Source organism: Malaclemys terrapin, chromosome 16, assembly GCF_027887155.1.
Source record: "Malaclemys terrapin pileata isolate rMalTer1 chromosome 16, rMalTer1.hap1, whole genome shotgun sequence".
NCBI classification, from domain to species: domain Eukaryota; kingdom Metazoa; phylum Chordata; order Testudines; family Emydidae; genus Malaclemys; species Malaclemys terrapin.
Window position 1 is genome coordinate 29752688 of NC_071520.1, and position 19929 is coordinate 29772616.

General features: G+C 46.0%; 1 protein-coding gene across 3 annotated transcripts in view; it reads left to right on the top strand.

The window, feature by feature from the left end:
- The window catches only part of MYO1H (myosin IH), a 45224-nt gene extending 25489 nt beyond the window's left edge, over positions 1-19735 (top strand). For 2 of the 3 annotated variants that reach the window (XM_054005995.1, XM_054005996.1), the window contains 15 exons: positions 354-459; positions 2868-2985; positions 3426-3539; positions 3657-3733; positions 5149-5217; positions 6017-6101; positions 6827-6986; positions 8279-8362; positions 8887-8980; positions 9657-9712; positions 10604-10739; positions 16218-16285; positions 16608-16705; positions 17885-17984; positions 18996-19735. In XM_054005995.1, the coding sequence (XP_053861970.1) occupies positions 354-459; positions 2868-2985; positions 3426-3539; positions 3657-3733; positions 5149-5217; positions 6017-6101; positions 6827-6986; positions 8279-8362; positions 8887-8980; positions 9657-9712; positions 10604-10739; positions 16218-16285; positions 16608-16705; positions 17885-17984; positions 18996-19019 (1389 nt within the window). In that variant the 3' untranslated portion in view covers positions 19020-19735. Of the gene's footprint in view, positions 1-353; positions 460-2867; positions 2986-3425; positions 3540-3656; positions 3734-5148; positions 5218-6016; positions 6102-6826; positions 6987-8278; positions 8363-8886; positions 8981-9656; positions 9713-10603; positions 10748-16217; positions 16286-16607; positions 16706-17884; positions 17985-18995 lie in introns of those variants that run through there. The other variant, XM_054005997.1, reaches the window with a different exon arrangement.
- The last annotated feature ends 194 nt before the right edge of the window (positions 19736-19929 follow it).

Consider the following 19929-nt stretch of genomic DNA (forward strand, 5'->3'; position numbering starts at 1 on the left):
ATCCTGCTGCTTAGATCTCAGTCAGGAGTGTGATGCATCTCCTCCGTGGTGCTGATTATTTATTCAGCACCTGAAACTGCGCTGGATGCTTTCCACGGTAAATAAAGATTGTTCAGGTCCGAAGGGTTTGCCTGACACATCTCTCTGCTCGGCAGATTCCGAGCGTGGCTGGTTTAAGCAAAACCCTCCAGAATTCTCATATTCAAATGTTTTCCTACCTCACTGAAGGATTTGGGAAACACGGGTTTGAATTCAACCTACAACTCAAGGACTGGAGTAGGGCTTTACTGTTGACTTCAGTAACTGCACTGTCTTAGCTGTATCATTAATAGAGATCTTCGTTGTCGGTACAGGTTGCAACCCAGTTCAAAAACAGCCTGGCTAGCCTAATCGAAATCCTGATGTCCAAGGAGCCTTCTTACATCCGGTGTATTAAACCCAACGAGGGCAAAGAGCCTGGTAAGGGACGTCTTTGTGATCATGGTATTAGTGGGGTGAAGAGGCAGACCCTCAGCTATGGTGTAACTCCTTAAAAAACCCACAAAGTCCAACACCTGGCCAGATGCAATAACGGAGCAGCCCTGGAACACTTCACAAGGAAAGGCCAAACTTCAATGAAAGTGGGTCCCCCTGGGTCTGGCGCTGAACTTTAGCGCTGCTTATACACTACCCGGCTACACGTACCCATTTTGATCGCGCACCCCTATCAGTAAAAATTTTTGAGCACGCACCCCCTGCCGCGCCAAAAAAAACAAACCCGTCAGACTCCTGCCTGAACTGCCGAAGCGCCCCACCCCAAAAGCGCTCCTCCGGCCGTGCACCCCCAAGGATCCTCTTGCACACTCCCTGGGGTGCACACACCCCACTTTGGAGACCACTGTGCTAGACAGCCCTTAGAATTCCTCAAGGCGTGCCATGCAGGCTGCCGGGCAGTCACCCCTATGCAGCCAGCACTTTGTAGGCTAATCTTCAAACATGGTTTAAGTACCCCCAGCATACTGCAAGAACCCTCTTTCCTGGTGACAGGGAATGCAGGAGAACATTTGTGCTTCTTACTAGCAGAAAACCCCATCACCCATATACTGCACCTCTCCGAATAGACCCATTCTCCTTAACGCTTTCAGGCCATAGCTGCTTCCTGGTCTGCTTAATGCCTTGACATGGTACATTTATCAATCTGCCTAATTTCTAACCAGCAGCGAGCAGGAGGGGGCGCCACTGGTTAGAGCGGGAGACCTGGAGTCAGGCTCTAGCTTTTGGAGGGGAGGTGGTGTGGTGATGGGGCAATGGGAGTCATGATTTCTGCTTCTAGTCTTGGTCCCATCCTCCATGACGTAGCTTTGAGCTAAGTCACTTTGTGTGCCTGCTTCCTGACCTACAAAATGGACACGCTTATCTCACGCTAGTCTAGTGAGGCTTAATTAACATTTAGGCACTTTGTAGAAGTGCAAAGAGCTACAGCATGAAACTCTTACATGGCAAGAGAGAGCAAATATTCTTGAAGTTGTGTGAGGGGAAGACCATTCATTATCCACTTAATGTTTCAAAAAGCCAGCACTCCCTGCTGAAGCACCTTCACTTGAAGTAATAGACTGTAGCACATCTGGTGCTTCTCAAACTCTTTGGGCAGCTGTACCATTTTACCAGACTAAGACCTTGCCTGTACAAGCCAGGGCCCATCCACCACCTCCATGTTCAACTGTGTGTCCTTGGTTCAAGCCCTGGTCTAATGACTAGTTGACACAGAGGCCCATTGGTGCCAGCTGCCAAAGGGTCGACTTCTCTGTAACAGCAGCTCCTGACAAGCTCCTTACACCTAGCACCCCGCTTTCATGGTCTTTATCCGTAAAGACTATCATGTGAGGGCTTAAATGAAAGCCAGAGTCATGCTGGTTATTAATATCCATGTGAAATGTGTGTACAGACAATATTTAAGGAATTGTGTATATGTACCAAAAATGTTTTTAAAGTCCGTTCCAATCAAAGAAGGCAGGAGGTAAGATGAGCATCTGTTGAAATGTAAATTTAAGCATTGTAAGGCAACATAATGGAAGCCCCATTTACATCCTGAGTCAGCCAGAAAGGGGCACACTGGAGAATGAGCGACAGCGGGTTGCCCTGTCTCTGGGGGCAGACGGTGAACTTTGGGGAGTATAAGGAGTAGGTTCTCCTGCACCTGAGGAAGTAATTGGGCAGTGCGATTTCCATTCATGAAAACAGGATCCCTACCTACTGTGGTTGGAGGCACTGTAAGGGACGTCTAAGTTAGACAGGCTTCCTCAGAGACCAACCTCCTGTCTTAACATGCTTTCTAGAGCATCAACTTTGTTTTGTACATCACCTTGCTGTTTCTGTTCTCCTTATTCGCTGTCTCTTAAATCTTAATTTTGTGTTGACAAACTTACAGCTGTTTTCACTATTAATATAACTCGGTGCTGTAGTATTCTACCAGGAGCAGATCCTGAATTTGATCCTATAGGTTGGTGTATGCGCTGTCCCCTTGGGGATAGCAAACCTGGTGAGTGGTCAGTGGACAAGGAGCTAAATATTACTGGGGAATGCTTCAAAGTGGCTCAAGGAGTGGGGTGCACCTATTAACCTGCAGGGTTAAAGGGGGCCTGAGGAGATGGTTTGGGTGGCTAACAGGCTGGTGGTATCAGGGAGCTGACACCCAGGTAAGCCCAAGCAAGTCTCCTTATTGCTGGAGGTGGGGTGGAGCTCACCATGCTGTGATCACACTTCACCTGCCTGCCATGGTATGCCCTGCTGAAGTGCTGCCTTTCGTGGTATATGGAATAGTGAGTGAGTGGCGCCACTGAGAGAACTTACAAGTGATTCCTGTTCACTCTGTAATCCATTCACTGCAGGAAAGTTTGATGATGTCCTGATAAGACACCAGGTGAAGTACTTGGGGTTGATGGAGCACTTGCGGGTGAGGCGAGCTGGCTTTGCATACCGGCGAAAGTATGAACTCTTCTTGCAAAGGTAAACAGAGTTCCCTCGAAAGGTTGCTACTCCTAACAATGTGACGGCTCAGTGAGGTCAGGTTTCTTGGAGTCCAATGTCACATAAAGCTCAGGTCTCCTGTGTGCAGGGATGCCCAGTTGTCGGCAGATTGCTGGTCATTTTCTGTGTGTAAGGGCTTTCAGATGCTGCTGTGCTCAGCACCTCAGAATTAGGCTATTCTTCTTGGGACCCTCCGTATGGATTTAGGTGACTAGACCGAAGAACTTTAGCTCAATGTCTTGGATTTACAGAATTGAAGGCGGTATCAGTGCAAGAAGGAAGCTGTCTTAGCCACTGCTGTTGTGCTGAACACATCTAATCTTCATCTGCTGTAATCATCTGCATCCACTTTAATCTACTCGTTGGCCTCTTTGCTCTTTCTTTCAGACTAAGTCTAGTCTTGTTGATGTGCTTTCTAGATACAAGTCCCTGTGCCCGGCTACTTGGCCTCATTGGCCTGGACCAGCAGCTGATGGTGTGGAGACGCTCATAAAGCACATTGGGTACAAACCTGAAGAATACAAACTAGGAAGGTAAATGCTCTTTTCTCTTGCCACAGTGTGTTACACCAGATAATCAGGTCAGGATACTGCGCCTTTTAAAACTGTTGCAATGGGGGATCTTGATTAATAGGCTGTGTTCTCTCTTAGAACGAAAATATTCATTCGTTTCCCAAGGACTCTGTTTGCCACAGAAGATGCATTTGAATACAGCAAACACCTGCTAGGTACAGTTCCAATTGCCTTTTTATCATACAGAGCCTAATAACCCTTTTTGATCTGAGTAATGAAAAGAAAAATGTCTGTCCTTTATGAGCATTCTTCAGTCATTTGTGAGAAAATAATAGATGCCAGAAACACAACATCCCTGGAGGCAATTACCGGGCTTTCAGGAGATGGAAGTTACAGGAATGGGGTAAGGATTTCAGATCGGACGGATTCTAGGGAAGCTTGAGGTCTTTGGTATTTGTGTGTGCAGGTACCATGATTGCACATATAATACTGAGTTTGCACACACAAATAGCTAGTTGGGCACCTCTTTAGCTTCTGTGGGTGCAGCACCACAACTGTGACTACATTTACACAGACAGTTAACCCAGCTGTTAGATGCTAAAATGTATGTGCTGGGAAACCTCTGCTGCTTAAACATGGCTTACTACTTCCAACTTCTGGAGAGTGCCACAAAACGAAGATTTGTCATGATTAGTGCAGTGCTCTAATACACGTATAAAAAGGACCCAGTCTAATGTCATTTACATGGAATGTTCATCCAGGAAGATCTTAAATGCATAACGGGAATTGCTTTGCCGGCAGTGAAATGCAACTGTTCACGAGCACACACTAACACTTCTGAATAGTGCCACCTACAAGAACCACTCCTTTAAAGGAAGCTTACCATGCACGGCAATGGCGTAGAAATGCAGTGGCGTATAACAAAGCATTCGGAGATGGACCGAACAAAGAGCAGACCAAGCCTGCATAGTTAGGAATAGCCAGTTATTGGTGCATCTGTTACCTGAAGCTGTAGTCCAAGATGTGAGGTGAGATTCGTAGTCTGCAGGGCCCTGTGGGGGTTGAAGAGATTGCTGAAGAGGAATAGAAATGAGCAGACTGTGCAGGGTCAGAACAAAATTCACATTACATGCGTTCTGTTACATCAGCCCTGTGGAATTTACTCAGAGAATCTGTGGATGCTTCACCCCCTCTCCTGGAGGCGTTGCACCCCATGGGGATGCTGGGGAGACATCCTTCTGTGCCAAGCACTATCTGCCTGAGGGCGAGAAACAACTTCCCTTCTAGGTAGGTAATCTCTTAATTGGCAGTTATAGGGTTCCTTGCACCTGCCTGTGAGACATCTGGTACTAGCGGCTGTTGGAGACAGGTTAATGGAGTAGGTGGACCCCACTTCTTCCGATATGGCTGTTCTTGTGTTCCTCTTTTTGCCAATGACATTGTGCCCTATGCAGAGCCTGCATGCTTTAATTGTTCTCAAATAAACTCCCCACCCATTCCTTCTTAGAGTGACCCTATCACAGGATATTTTAAGGCTGACTGAATTGGATGCCTTTTCCTTGTGAAATTGGAAGGGCATCTCTCAAAGGGCTGTGACTCCATAGTACCAAGAAATGTGTTTTATTTTCAGTTACGAGAATACAGGCCAGATACAAAGGCTGCTTAGGGAAGAGAGAATACAAGAAACAGAAGGAAGCAGGTAAGTGTGATCATTCCTTAGTGCTGAGTTTTCCAACTTGAGTTTGTAAGTCTGGAGGTTGAGATACCACTTCCCTGCAAGCAACGGCATCGGCACTATACTCACCCCATCTAGGGATGTGTGACTTGTCTTTAGCTGCCAAATAACCGTGGCTGACAGCAGCATTAGAGATAGTCAGCCAGTTCCTTTATTACTCCACTAGCTTGTGTGACCCTGTTTCCTACTGTGTGTGTGCGTGCGCGTCCCATCCCAGTACCGGAGAGGGGATCAATGCTGTGTAAGCGTAGTACCCTCTGCTCTATGGATGGAACATAACTGGATGCTACAGCACTGGGAATGTCTGAATTCTTCAGGAGAGACGTTTTTGCTTGGTTTGCTAGTCAAACTAAGCAGCTCTGTTCTAACTAGCTCGCTGGCTTGTCCTGTTTCTATCCAAGTATGTTAAAAGGACAGCTGTCCTCTCCAAAGGACACGAACAATAAGAGCAGGGCTAAACATTTGTTTAACTACATACATCAAGCATCATGCTGGCCTTATTGTCATTGAGAACATTGGGCCTGGTGTTGCTCTGAAGTTTAGGACCCCAATATCCCCACATCCCCTTCAACAGAGCCACTGTAACACACAGTGCTGGATCCAGGGAGATGTATGATACTCTAGGAGAGGCCTGAAGCATTCATGCCCTTTACTAAGGAAACTTTTCCTGGCTTCCAAATCAGCAGGGGATTAGCAGGATTCGACAGCAAAGGGACGATAAATATTTCTAAGTGTAACCTATCAGTATGGCTGACTCTTGCAGCTATTAAGCTCGAGGCCTGCTGGAGAGGGGCGCTGGCACGCAAAGAGGCCAAGAGAAGAGTGTGGGCTGTTGAGACCATCAAAAGGTAGGTTTAACCGTGGGAAGGTAAAAAGTGGGGGGAGGGGGAGAGGTATGGGTATGGGTACCGGGTCACGGGTGGGGTGATCCCAGAGTGCTACCTAGCAAGTATAAGTCTACTTTTGTCCAGCCTGTAGGTGCCTAGGGCAGGATAGCTACTTCATGCCCGTTTCTCATCTGCCACTTGTTACCCCTTTGCAAATGTTGCTCTTACCTCGACCATCTTCAAATGGTTATTTCTGGCTTGACCAGAAATCTCAAGCCCCTTTTCATGAACTTTGTGGTCCACTTTCACAGCCCGGGTAGATTCTTGTGTTTTGAATGGGTGTCCAGACTTCATGGGTGATCCTCAAACCAAATCTCTAGAAGTTGCCCACTCTGCATGTCTTTAAACCTGACTCTTGTCTGACTTTTTAAAATAGTGCTTTGGAATCTAAGAGCAGAAGGTAATAGAAATAGATCTTCTCTTAAACTTGCAAGTACAATTTATTGGTGCATTAAAAATTAATGGCTTCCATAAAATGGGGTTTGGGTGTTGAGTGGAATAGTCCTTTTAGTGTTTAGCATATTGTAAATCTGAGGTTCTCTGCTAAGGAGATTGGTTGCAATGCTTTCTCTGAATTGTACTAAGCAGTTGTTGGCATGAATTTTTTAACCTGACTTACCTTCTGCTCCCATTACTTTCTGAATTCCATTTGTAAGCAAGAGTTCTGATTAGGATCTTTCCTGTAGGTTTATAAAAGGCTTCATCAATCGAAAAAATCCTCTTTGCCCAGAAAACGATGAGTTTATAAGCTTTGTTCAGTACACCTATCTCACGAAGCTCAGAGACCACGTTCCCAAAAATGTCTTGGACAAGAACTGGCTCAAGCCTCCTGCTATCTTGGAAGAGGTGAGGACAGGGTTTGCGAGATAGTGATACAGTTTCAAGGCACTGCTTGTTTGTGTAAACTTCCCTTATAACCCAGTGAAGTGACTCCCTCCAGCTCTGCGCTCAGCCTGCAGCGAATCGCGCTCAAGTGTCCCGAGAGAAGCTGCTCACTTCGCTTCCAGTGTTGCCGCTGTCCCCACTAATTTTATTGTGGAAAATTGTTAACATCAGAAATGCACGCTCATTACACTGAGATCAGTTACTTACTTCATAGAATACCAGGGTTGGAAGGGACCTCAGGAGGTCATCTAGTCCAACCCCCTGCTCAAAGCAGGACCAATCCCCAGACAGATATTTGCCCCAGATCTCTAAATGGTCCCCTCAAGGATTGAACTCACAACCCTGGGTTTAGCAGGCCAATGCTCAAACCACTGAGCTATCCCTCCCCCCAGCTTAGGGTTGCCAACGATGTATTACAAAAATAAGGGACTTTTCTTAGGACCCGCATCCACCCCCTCCTGATATTATTAATACTAAGCACTATACACCCACATTTGCCAGGGGTATTTTCTTTTTTGCAGCACTCAGCAACTCTGATCTTGTTGTAGAGAGATGGAAAAAAATAAGGGACGTCCCCCCTTGTAATAAGGGATTGTTGGCAACCCTATGTTGCAGTAGAAGAATGAACCCCACAGCATTTTAAACTTGCAGCACGAATAATTTGTGTGTCTTCTTGGCTCTCTGTCACACATTATATCCCACAGCTGGGGCTTGGCAGGCTGAGAGGTATGGCCTCGCTTGGTGTAAGAACTGGATGAACAGTTCAGATCATCCCCAAGAGAATACTAAATTTAAAACAGTTGTTTACCTTTTTATTGGCCTTCTAATCCTTGGTACAGGGTTGTCAGAATACATCAGATTCTTGAACCATCTGTCTGAGATTCTGAACTGTCATTTTTACAGAAACAGCATCTGTTCTTGTACAAAACTCCCATTTCCTTGATAAACATCTTCGATCACTTCAGCTTCAGAAATACTACTCTGCATTCCCCTAATTTACTGCATTTTCAAAGCACTGCACAAACACGAACCATCTCTCCCTAGAGTAAACCCATTTTACTGGGTGGGGTGGGGGGAAGGGGAGGGAACCTGAGGGACAGGTTGACTTGTACCAAAGTCAGACATGGAATTGGTGTCCGAGCTGAGACTAAATTTTAAAATTCAGTCCATGCTGCCTGTTTAGCTCCACACCAGTTACGTCTGGACACCTGGTGCATGTTTACATTGGAAATACATTCTATTATTTTCTGCAGACCTCTGAGATGCTGAAGAAAATCTGCATGAGGAACCTAGTGCGACAATATTGTCAAGGGATTACAGCTGAGAAGAAGGCCCAGGTAATATATGGAGTATGTGTGTGCTCATGAAGGGACGTGGTAGAGGACATTCCATCAGATAAGAGTCCTTTTCTCTAGTGAGTGGTACAAAGCAAAAGCTATAAAAGGTAATTAACTTTACATTTTATGCTAGCCCAACCAATGATTCCTTCCCCCCCTTTACAGTAGGAAAATAAATATTCATGATTTTCTTTGAGGGTGATGGCCCTAACCTTCTGTTGTGGGGTATTTTAAATACACAGTACTGTTCTTCCCCATTGCCTGAGCGGAGACCTGTGTAATATGAATGGGACTATTTCCCATCACTTTTCAGATGAACAGTTTAAAATCTGTCAGGCTGGTTGTTTACTAAATCCTTGCAGTAGCAGCACAGGAATAAAGTAAACATGGTGGGAGAAATGCAGCAAATCGCAGGAACCCTGCACTAAGAGGGATGTCCTTCACTCAGGCTCTAGTCTGGCTAGTGGGGAAACTTGACTGGCAATATAAACAGGTGGTTGTTTGTTTTTGTTTCTTTTTAATAGTTGCAGCAAAAAGTAGTAGCGAGTGCCATTTTCAGAGGGAAGAAGGATGGCTACCTGCAGAGCATAAGCCAGCCCTTTGCAGACACCAGGCTAAGTGAGTATACAACAAACTTCTTCACTCCTGTGCGCCTTACTCAATATAGTCCCATTTAATATACTGGGCAACAGATCCTGAGGTCTGTGGAAGTTTTGCCGGAGTGAGGACTATCCAGTTACTTCCTGTAGGAAGTGGTGGTGGTGGTTTTTCTGCTGACTCAGCTCTAGATTCCAGTGTCCTGTTGCTTATTATGGACTGACGCCTAAAGACCATCTGTTAGAGGAGACCTTTCAAACACACAGTTTTAGTGTGTTTCGGTTGCGTTGGGAGATGAAGGTTTTGATTAATGATGGGATGCTTTCTGAGAAGGAGACCCCCTAGATCTCTGTAGAGAAAGGAGAGCTGGACTGAAGAAGTATCAATGGGAGCTAATCCAATCCAAGATGAGGATGTACCCCTATGAGATCAATGGGGCAAGAGATAGATAGATTAGTATAAAATGTCCTTACTCAGTAAATGAATCTTAACATTGTGGGACAAATATTTCTCAGGAACAGTTTCAGGAGTCCCTCTAAGTGAGGCCATAAAATCATGGAATGTTCAGAGTTAGAATGTGGATGAAGCTTAATGAGATTAAAACAGTGAATGCAGAGGCTGGATCAGTTCTGATGGACATGGTGGCACTGCATACACTTGCATACCGTGTGGTACGTGTTTCTGGTTTGCTCCTTAGGTGAGAAAGACATAAACCCCAAAGTACTGCAACTAATTCGTGGTGAGAAGGTCAAGGTAAGGAGGAAAAATCTGCGATTGAACATCTTATCAGCAACATCTTACTGTCGTCACCCTCCCTCTTAACCAGGTCACTGCCAAGACTTGTAAATGTGCCAAGGTTAACCTTGTGCTTCAAAATCACAGCCAGTTCCAAAGGATGGTACATGCAATCAAATAACCAATGTAGACAAATATTTTCACACTGGCCAGGCCTATCTCTGGGTTATGAGTTTAACTTTAAAGCCCATCCTTGTGCTGCTTTTGAGTAAGTCTGTACCTAGGAAGCTGATGAAACACAAAATTATTTATAGTGTAAAGGTTCTTTTTAAGCCTTCATGGGGTGGGGGGGGGGGGAGAGAGTTCATTGATCTGATCGTGTGTGGGGAGTTCTTATGGGGCTTATTGACCCAACGCATTAACAGCATTTTCAGGCTCAGATTGATTCTGTTTTGAGAATCCTGTAGATGGAGTGAGTGGCTGGTAGGGAATTCAGTGCTGCTTTCCTTTTCTGGGACGGCTGAATGATGGAAACCCAACAACTTAATGCCCCATTATTGTTGTGCCTCTGCCAGCACATAACTGATAGTTAAACTGCAGATGCATATAGTGCCCATTATGTTCTCCCATAAAGCTGGAGGGCCATACAAAAGATACAGAATAAACTGTTTCCCAAATCTCATGATCTGCCCCCACTCACAGCAAAACCTCCCACCCCCAATTTCATAGCTTAACAAAACCAGTTCTATCTATTTCCAGTGTATTCTAAGCAGGAGAAGGCAATAACACCCTAAATCTTGTCTTATGCTATAGTTCCCAGAATTTCAGGCCAATGTTGCCTGCTTCCTGAGTTGTCTCCGTCGGAACCTAACCTCAGTGGGAGCTGCTAACATTCACATGTTGTTTCAGTATGTGACGCCAGTCGTAAAATACGACAGGAACGGGTTTAAAGCACGAGAACGGCAACTTCTTCTGACCCAGTCAGCAGCTTATGTGGTGGAAATGGCCAAGATCAAACAGAAAATAGACTATGCAACTCTGAAAGGTAACCGTGTAAGTCAGTGCTAGTTCTTCTTCTCTTGCAGAGGTCATCAAGGTCTTGGCAAAGGGGCAGAATGTGAAGAGAAAGAGGGCTTACCCCCTTGCTAATTCCTCCTCCCCTCCAGGTTTCCAACCCCCTCACCTGCTATTTAGCTTAGTGATTAAATCCTTTACACTTCTTGGTGGTTTGTAAAAAGACGTTCTCAAGCACGGAGGGTTATTGCTTCACTTGTTTCCTGCTGACTCGCTGAAGGATGACCACAATTCATCAGCGAATGCAGTGTGACCTCATGTGACCATGTGCCTGAGTATCAGAAACTAGACACTTTTCTAAACAACCCTACTCTACAGGTATTTTTCCTTTAAGCCTTACTATTGTCTAAAGGGTTCATTCAGTTCTGGGATGAATTACTCAGGGGGGTTAGTTACTATATATCGCTACTCTTGTTTGAGAGAACACCCTTGATTCTCCATTACTGTAACGAACAAGCATCTCTTGGAGAGGAATCATAGAATCATAGAATCATAGAATATCAGAGTTGGAAGGGACCTCAAGAGGTCATCTAGTCCAACCCCCTGCTCAAAGCAGGACCAATTCCCAGCTAAATCATCCCAGCCAGGGCTTTGTCAAGCCGGGCCTTAAAAACCTCCAAGGAAGGAGACTCCACCACCTCACTAGGTAACGCATTCCAGTGTTTCACCACCCTCCTAGTGAAATAGTTTTTCCTGATATCCAACCTGGACCTCCCCCACTGCAACTTGAGACCATTGCTCCTTGTTCTGTCATCTGCCACCACTGAGAACAGCCGAGCTCCATCCTCTTTGGAACCCCCCTTCAGGTAGTTGAAGGCTGCTATCAAATCCCCCCTCATTCTTCTCTTCTGGAGACTAAACAATCCCAGTTCTCTCAGCCTCTCCTCATAAGTCATGTGCTCCAGACCCCTAATCATTTTTGTTGCCCTCCGCTGGACTCTTTCCAATTTTTCCACATCCTTCTTGTAGTGTGGGGACCAAAACTGGACACAGTATTCCAGATGAGGCCTCACCAATGTCGAATAAAGGGGAACGATCACGTTCCTCGATCTGCTGGCAATGCCCCTACTTATACAGCCCAAAATGCCGTTAGCCTTCTTGGCAACAAGAGCACACTGTTGACTCATATCCAGCTTCTCGTCCACTGTGACCCCTAGGTCCTTTTCAGCAGAACTGCTACCTAGCCATTCGGTCCCTAGTCTGTAGCAGTGCATGGGATTCTTCCGTCCTAAGTGCAGGACTCTGCACTTGTCCTTGTTGAACCTCATCAGGTTTTTTTCTGCCCAATCCTCTAATTTGTCTAGGTCCCTCTGTATCCGATCCCTACCCTCTAGTGTATCTACCACGCCTCCTAGTTTAGTGTCATCTGCAAACTTGCTGAGAGTGCAGTCCACACCATCCTCCAGATCATTAATAAAGATATTAAACAAAACCGGCCCCAGGACCGACCCTTGGGGCACTCCACTTGAAACCGGCTGCCAACTAGACATGGAGCCATTGATCACTACCCGTTGAGCCCGACGATCTAGCCAGCTTTCTATCCACCTTACAGTCCATTCATCCAGCCCATACTTCTTTAACTTGGTGGCAAGAATACTGTGGGAGACAGTATCAAAAGCTTTGCTAAAGTCAAGAAATAACACATCCACTGCTTTCCCCTCATCCACAGAGCCAGTTATCTCATCATAGAAGGCAATTAGGTTAGTCAGGCACGACTTCCCCTTCGTGAATCCATGCTGACTGTTCCTGATCACTTTCCTCTCCTCTAAATGTTTCATAATTGATTCCTTGAGGACCTGCTCCATGATTTTTCCAGGGACTGAGGTGAGGCTGACTGGCCTGTAGTTCCCCGGATCCTCCTTCTTCCCTTTTTTAAAGATGGGCACTACATTAGCCTTTTTCCAGTCATCTGGGACCTCCCCCGATCGCCATGAGTTTTCAAAAATAATGGCTAATGGCTCTGCAATCTCACCCGCCAACTCCTTTAGCACCCTCGGATGCAGCGCATCCGGCCCCATGGACTTGTGCACGTCCAGTTTTTCTAAATAGTCCCGAACCACTTCTTTCTCCACAGAGGGTTGGCCACCTTCTCCCCATGCTGTACTGCCCAGTGCAGCAATCTGGGAGCTGACCTTGTGCGTGAAGACAGAGGCAAAAAAATCATTGAGTACATTAGCTTTTTCCACATCCTCGGTCACTAGGTTGCCTCCCTCATTCAGTAAGGGGCCCACACTTTCCTTGATTTTCTTCTTGTTGCTAACATACCTGAAGAAACCCTTCTTGTTACTCTTAACATCTCTTGCTAACTGCAACTCCAAGTGTGATTTGGCCTTCCTGATTTCACTCCTGCACGCCTGAGCAATATTTTTATACTCCTCCCTGGTCATTTGTCCAATCTTCCACTCCTTATAAGCCTCTTTTTTGCGTTTAAGATCAGCAAGGATTTCACTGTTTAGCCAAGCTGGTCGCCTGCCATATTTACTATTCTTTCTACACATCGGGATGGTTTGTTCCTGCAACCTCAATAAGGATTCTTTAAAATACAGCCAGCTCTCCTGGACCCCTTTGCCCTTCATGTTATTCTCCCAGGGGATCCTGCCCATCTGTTCCCTGAGGGAGTCAAAGTCTGCTTTTCTGAAGTCCAGGGTCCGTATTCTGCTGCTCTCCTTTCTTCCTTGTGTCAGGATCCTGAACTCGACCATCTCATGGTCACTGCCTCCCAGGTTCCCATCCACTTTTGCTTCCCCTACTAGTTCTTCCCTGTTTGTGAGCAGCAGGTCAAGAAAAGCTTTGCCCCTAGTTGGTTCCTCCAGCACTTGCACCAGGAAATTGTCCCCTACACTTTCCAAAAATTTCCTGGATTGCCTGTGCACCGCTGTATTGCTCTCCCAGCAGATATCAGGGTGATTAAAGTCTCCCATGAGAACCAGGGCCTGTGATCTAGCAACTTCTGCTAGTTGCCAGAAGAAAGCCTCGTCCACCTTGTCCCCCTGGTCTGGTGGTCTATAGCAGACTCCAACCACGACATCACCCTTGTTGCTCACACTTCTCAACTTTATCCAGAGACTCTCAGGTTTTTCTGCAGTATCATACCGGAGCTCTGAGCAGTCATACTCCTCTCTTACATACAACGCAACTCCCCCACCTTTTCTGCCCTGCCTGTCCTTCCTGAACAGTTTATATCCATCCATGCCAGTACTCCAGTCATGTGAGTTATCCCACCAAGTCTCTGTTATTCCAATCACATCATAGTTCCCTGACTGTGCCAGGACTTCCAGTTCTCCCTGCTTGTTTCCCAGGCTTCTTGCATTTGTGTATAGGCACTTAAGATAACTCAACGATCGTCCCTCTTTCTCAGCATGAGACAGGAGTCCTCCCCTGTTGCGCTCTCCTGCTTGTGCTTCCTCCCAGGATCCCATTTCCCCACTTACCTCAGGGCTTTGGTCTCCTTCCCCCGGTGAACCTAGTTTAAAGCCCTCCTCACTAGGTTAGCCAGCCTGCTGGCGAAGATGCTCTTCCCTCTCTTCGTTAGGTGGAGCCCGTCTCTGCCTAGCACTCCCCCTTCTTGGAACACCATCCCATGGTCGAAGAATCCAAAGCCTTCTCTCCGACACCACCTGCGTAGCCATTCGTTGACTTCCACGATTCGACGGTCTCTACCCCGGCCTTTTCCTTGCACAGGGAGGATGGACGAGAACACCACTTGCGCCTCAAACTCCTTTATCCTTCTTCCCAGAGCCACGTAGTCTGCAGTGATCCGCTCAAGGTCATTCTTGGCAGTATCATTGGTGCCCACGTGGAGAAGCAGGAAGGGGTAGCGATCCGAGGGCTTGATGAGTCTCGGCAGTCTCTCCGTCACATCGTGTATCCTAGCTCCTGGCAAGCAGCAGACCTCTCGGTTTTCCCGGTCAGGGCGGCAGATAGATGACTCAGTCCCCCTGAGGAGGGAGTCCCCGACCACCACCACCCTCCTCCTCCTCTTGGGAGTGGTGGTCGTGGAACCCCCATCCCTAGGACAGTGCATCTTTTGCCTTCCAATCGGTGGAGTCTCCTTCTGCTCCCTTCCCTCAGATGGGCCATCTAGTCCACTCTCCGCATTAGCACCTGTAGAGAGAACATGGAAACGATTCCTCACCTGTATCTCCATTGCTGGTGCATGGACGCTCCTCTTTCTTCTTCTGGAGGTCACATGCTGCCAAACCTCTTCACAATCCTTCTGTCCCTGCTGTGCCTGCTCTGAATCTTCAGAACATTGTGGCCGTAGAAGCATCTCCTGACGTCTGTCCAGGAAATCTTCATTTTCCCTTATGCAACGCAGAGTTGATACTTGTTTCTCCAGCCCTCGAACCTTCTCCTCCAATATGGAGACCAGCTTGCATTTTGTGCAGACAAAGTCGCTTCTGTCCTGCGGAAGAAAGACAAACATGGCACAACCTGTGCAGGTTACAACAGCTGATCGCTCACCTTCCATATCACCGTCCTCTTAGGAGCTTCCTCAACTGTTGCAGGAACTACTCGGAGAAACCTGCAGATGAAAGCCTCAGTGCGCTCTCCCTAGGCGAACTCCCAGGCAAACTCCCGCTGTTCGCCGCTCAGCTGGTTCGCTGCTGACTGCCCTTATATACCAGTCAGGCCCACTCAAGGCCCAGCTGGAACAAAGCACTCCCAATTCACACTTTTCAAACAAATCTTATTAAATGACCTGAGAAACCAGACCTCATCTGGGGAACAAATGTCAGGTCACTCCACTGATTGCACAGAGCCTTTCTATTTATAAAAACCACTAATCTCTGTAGTAGAGTTGTCGTCTGTAGCCATCTATGTGCTGCTGCAAGGTTGGGGAACCATATCTCTGTCTGTCACAGCAAACAGTGCACAAGGCAAAAGGGATTAGATTCTTCAGAGGAAATAAGAATTTCCAAACATCACTAAAGAGTAGTTTATGCACATGTCCATGAAACTGGCATAATTTGGAAAGGCATGGCTGCACATTCAAAGTGTGCGCGCTTTTTTTTTTTTATACCCCATTCTGGCAAGATAGTAGAATTTGTTGGAGGGAATGGGGTTACACATCACAAAATCCTTGATTATCGCTAGATAACACAGAATATTTTCAAAATTGGCTGTTTCAATATGTTAGGAATTAAAATAGGGAAAAATATAGGAAGCAATGTAAGAATAATGCCCAGGAATTGGCATTGATGCTTATTTCTCAGCTGCTGTTGGAGCAAAGGTTTCTGGGAGCTGGTAAGCAGGAGAGAACCTTTTCCTCGTACTTGAAAAGGTACAAATTCAGTGTACTATCCCTTTCTCCACACAAGCCACAGCTTGAGGGCCCTGATATTGTAAACAAAACCACCAACCTTCACCCAGGATGAGGATTGAGTTTTACGGTTATCTCTGAAAGTGGCTGTTTCTCTTGCTCTAATTTTTGGGTTCTTTTTTTAAGGTATTTCTACCAGCAATCTGAGTGATGGGCTCTTGGTCGTTCATGTTCCTGAGGACAACAAACAGAAGGTAAGCTACCAGAAAGCTCCTCGTGAGCCAGACGAATGTGGAACATCTTCACCTGAAACAACCAAGTTCCTATAAATACCAAATGCACTAGGGGCAGCATTTTACAAACCTCCTTATACAGGATCACTGGTTTGAGAGGGGGAAAAAGAACCATAAACTGTTACCTATCATTAGAAAATGGGTCGGACATTTCTCTGATGCCACTGCTAGGCCATGGTGAAAGTATTTCCCTACGTTTACAAATGTTGTCTAGCTTAACTGCTGGCTCGTTGCCCTTGTGCCTAAGAATGTTAAATTATTGGGTCCCCATTTCTGCTTTTAGGGAGACGTGATCCTTCAGTGCGAGCACATCTTTGAGACCGTCACAAAGCTCAGCATGCTGGCCAATAAGCAGAACGCTGTCCAAGTTGTTCAGGGAAGGTAAGCCCCTCTGTTGCCATTCACGCTACATCTTAGAAAGGGATTATGTGGCACTGAGCTCTCCCATTTAGTCAGCCAAAAATCTTTCGACCCAGCAGTCCACACCTACCTAATAATGCAATGTCCTTACATGGTCACAGGGCAGGATTTGGCCCTTAAGCTCATTAGGAGAGCGGTGCGGAGCTTGGAGGTAGTTTTCAGGTAATTGTTTCACAGAACATTTCCCCAGCAGTAGCTGCGGTAGTGACTTCTTCGCAGGCTTAGTTAATGTAGGTGAAACAGGTATAGTGCTGCATCTGTTCAACGAGTGGACTATAGTGGATTCGTGCTAGTGTGAATGATATGGCTCCGTAGTAAATATGGCTTCTAGCATGTCTGTGTAGCTGGATAATCAGCTGTGTCAGTTTTACTTATAAAAGAGCTTTTAATTTCATAACGTTTTAAATGCAATATTTTTCAAACAACTTCTTCCTGCCATGGGAACAAGTCTGAGTTATTTGACTGTCGTGTAGTCATCTGGGTGATACCCTGTTCATTTTGATCGAACGTACTGCAAAGACAAGATCATGGAGGAGCCTTAAACTGCCAGCAGTTTAATGGCTGGGTTTTCTTTAAACTGAGCTGTGCTGACCCAATGGATAGACAGTATGCCAGCCAGATCACTCCAGAAACATGCTGCTCTCAACTAGACAGGAGCAGGGTCTGGAGACACTTAACACTGAGAAGAGGCAGTTTCTTCCAGATAACCTCTGATAACGCTACCAGCGCAGTATGTATTTAGGCCGTGTGGGCTTTCAGGAGACAGGGAGGTGATGTGTATCGATCCTAGACTGAAACCAATGGACCGCAAAAGATAGGTTTTCCTGCTCTTTATCTTCCTTCTGATTCGGTTACTGTAATACAGCATTTATGCTTGTTCAGTCCGGCCAGGCCAGGCATGCTGTCTAATTTAGCATGCTTATTTATTTTTTCCCCCCCTTCATTAGTGCGTTCTAGTAATCAAACTGCTGTTCTGGCTTGGTTGCACATGTGCAATTGTTTAGAGAATGTATCTGTCTGAGGAGTTTTGAACTTTAACTTAATGAGATCTGCCTGGGGAACAGAACCAAAGAGGATCTTAGAGTAAAGCCTGTTGTAAGGAAAGCACGTAACAAGTAATATACATTTGTGTACTTGCAGCCTCCAGTTTCACATCAGTTCTGGGAAAGAAGGGATGATAGCTTTCACAACTGGGCAGGAGCCTCAGATCTATAAAGCCAAAAATGGACGCCTAACAGTGGTAAGACCTGATTGAAGAACTAGAATTCTAAGTTGCATCTGCCACAAAGGCTCTTCGCGTGGGTGACGTAAGTGAGCAGAGACTGCTCTGTTCATTTAGAAAACGGGACCGATCACTTCCTCTCGTTGTCTGTGCATTACAGTGTTGGGGTCAGATAAATGACTATGCTTCATCTTACTCAATAGATCTCCACTCTGTGTATCCTGAGTCCTGCCTACTCACCTTAGTTACACATTCTTACAGTTGCTTCCTCGTGTTAGCCCTGCAGAGCCAGCCTGGCAATGGAGGGGGAGCTAGATTCTCGTCTGGCTTCTGCAGCACCAGACTTGTTCATCAGACTCCACTGCAGAATCTTCCTCTATGGTGGCAGCGTGTGAGCCTACAAACACAGCTGGACTTTCAGGTCCCAGGCAGAGTTTGGTGGTTAGGAAGAAATAAGCAAACTTTACATGCTTTCCCTGAGAAAGCAAGAACCTCACAGTTCCATTGGCAGTTACTTTCCAGAGCACAACCATGTCTTTAAGGCACTATCCAGTCTCTAGAGACTGGTGGATAAATCCTGCCTCACTCTGTCTGGTACTAGGGACTTGCTTCTACCCTCTTCCTAGCATTTGGGTAGAGAAGAGCAGGAAGATTAACAAGTCAGAGTAAAGGGAACTCTTCCTCCACCAGCCCAAATGTCTCATGGGCACCAGGTAGCAAAGGTAGGAGTCTCTCTCAGAAGCTGTTTCACAGGCAACGATGCCAGCATGTTAAGGAACACTTCAACTTAATTTAAAGCTGGTAGTTGGTATATCCATGTCTTTTCTCCACTGTCTCTGGGTACCAATGGGTTTTTAGCCATAACTAAAGCACCTGGGTGCATCACTTCGCTTTCCTTGCTGATCCCCAGAGGTGCATGTAGCATAATGTGCTTCCTGGCACCAGAGTTGTTCTTCCACACCGTTCTCCCCAAGGCTGGAATGTCTGCACTGGAATAAAATAGCTAATAACACCTTCCTTTTGTCACAGGTGTCAACCAGAACAAAGTCCTGATGGTGAACAGGAATTCCTGCTTTGCTTATCACTATCTTTGCTCAGAACAGAAAGGAACCCACTGGATGAGATCAGCACTGACATCTTCCAGCTGAAAGCTTTCTGCTGCCATAAGACTGTTGTGATTTGAGTTCACCTGCATCGTTTCAGCTCTTTGGGGTTTTTTTAAACTGAAGTTAATGTTCTGGATTCCGTTATGTTGCTGTAACATTCCATTGATGTAGATTCTAGTTACTAAATTTCATAAATCTGTTTAACCCAAACGATGAAATTCTCTAACATGCAAAATAGCTGTCTTAACTTACTGGGTAAGTAAAGTTAAGATCTTAACCCATCCAGGAAAGACTTTGAGCAAAACCAAAAGGTGTTGAGTAGGGATCAAATGGCACTAACCAGGAGTAATGCACAAACTGCAGGCAAATGTGGCAGTATGATCTGGAACCATCTCTGCCCCCATGAGACAGCCTAGACTTCACCCTGATGCACCAGAGCCTAAGTGGGCAGAGTGAGTGTGTGCTCTGAACACATTCTCTTTACTTGACTCAACATAGTACTAGATGAGGTTGCTTAGCTGGAAACCTCATTCACCCAGCTTTCTTTCTGGCCAGTTAGTGTCTATACAGAAGTCTGAGTCATTCTTCATGTTTGGTATATTGATGGCTATACACAGTGCACTGTATGAGTACAAGGCACTGAAAATAGTAATGAAATGAAAATAAAAGATGGGAGAAAAAATTTTGACTTTAAATTTAATTGAGCTGAAACAATAGAATGTAAGAATGGCCATACTGGGTCAGACCAAAGGTCCATCTAGCCCAGTAGCTGGTCTTCCCACAGTGGCCAGTGCCAGGTGCCCCAGAGGGAATGAACAGAACAGGGAATCAGTGATCCATCTTCTGTTACCCATTCC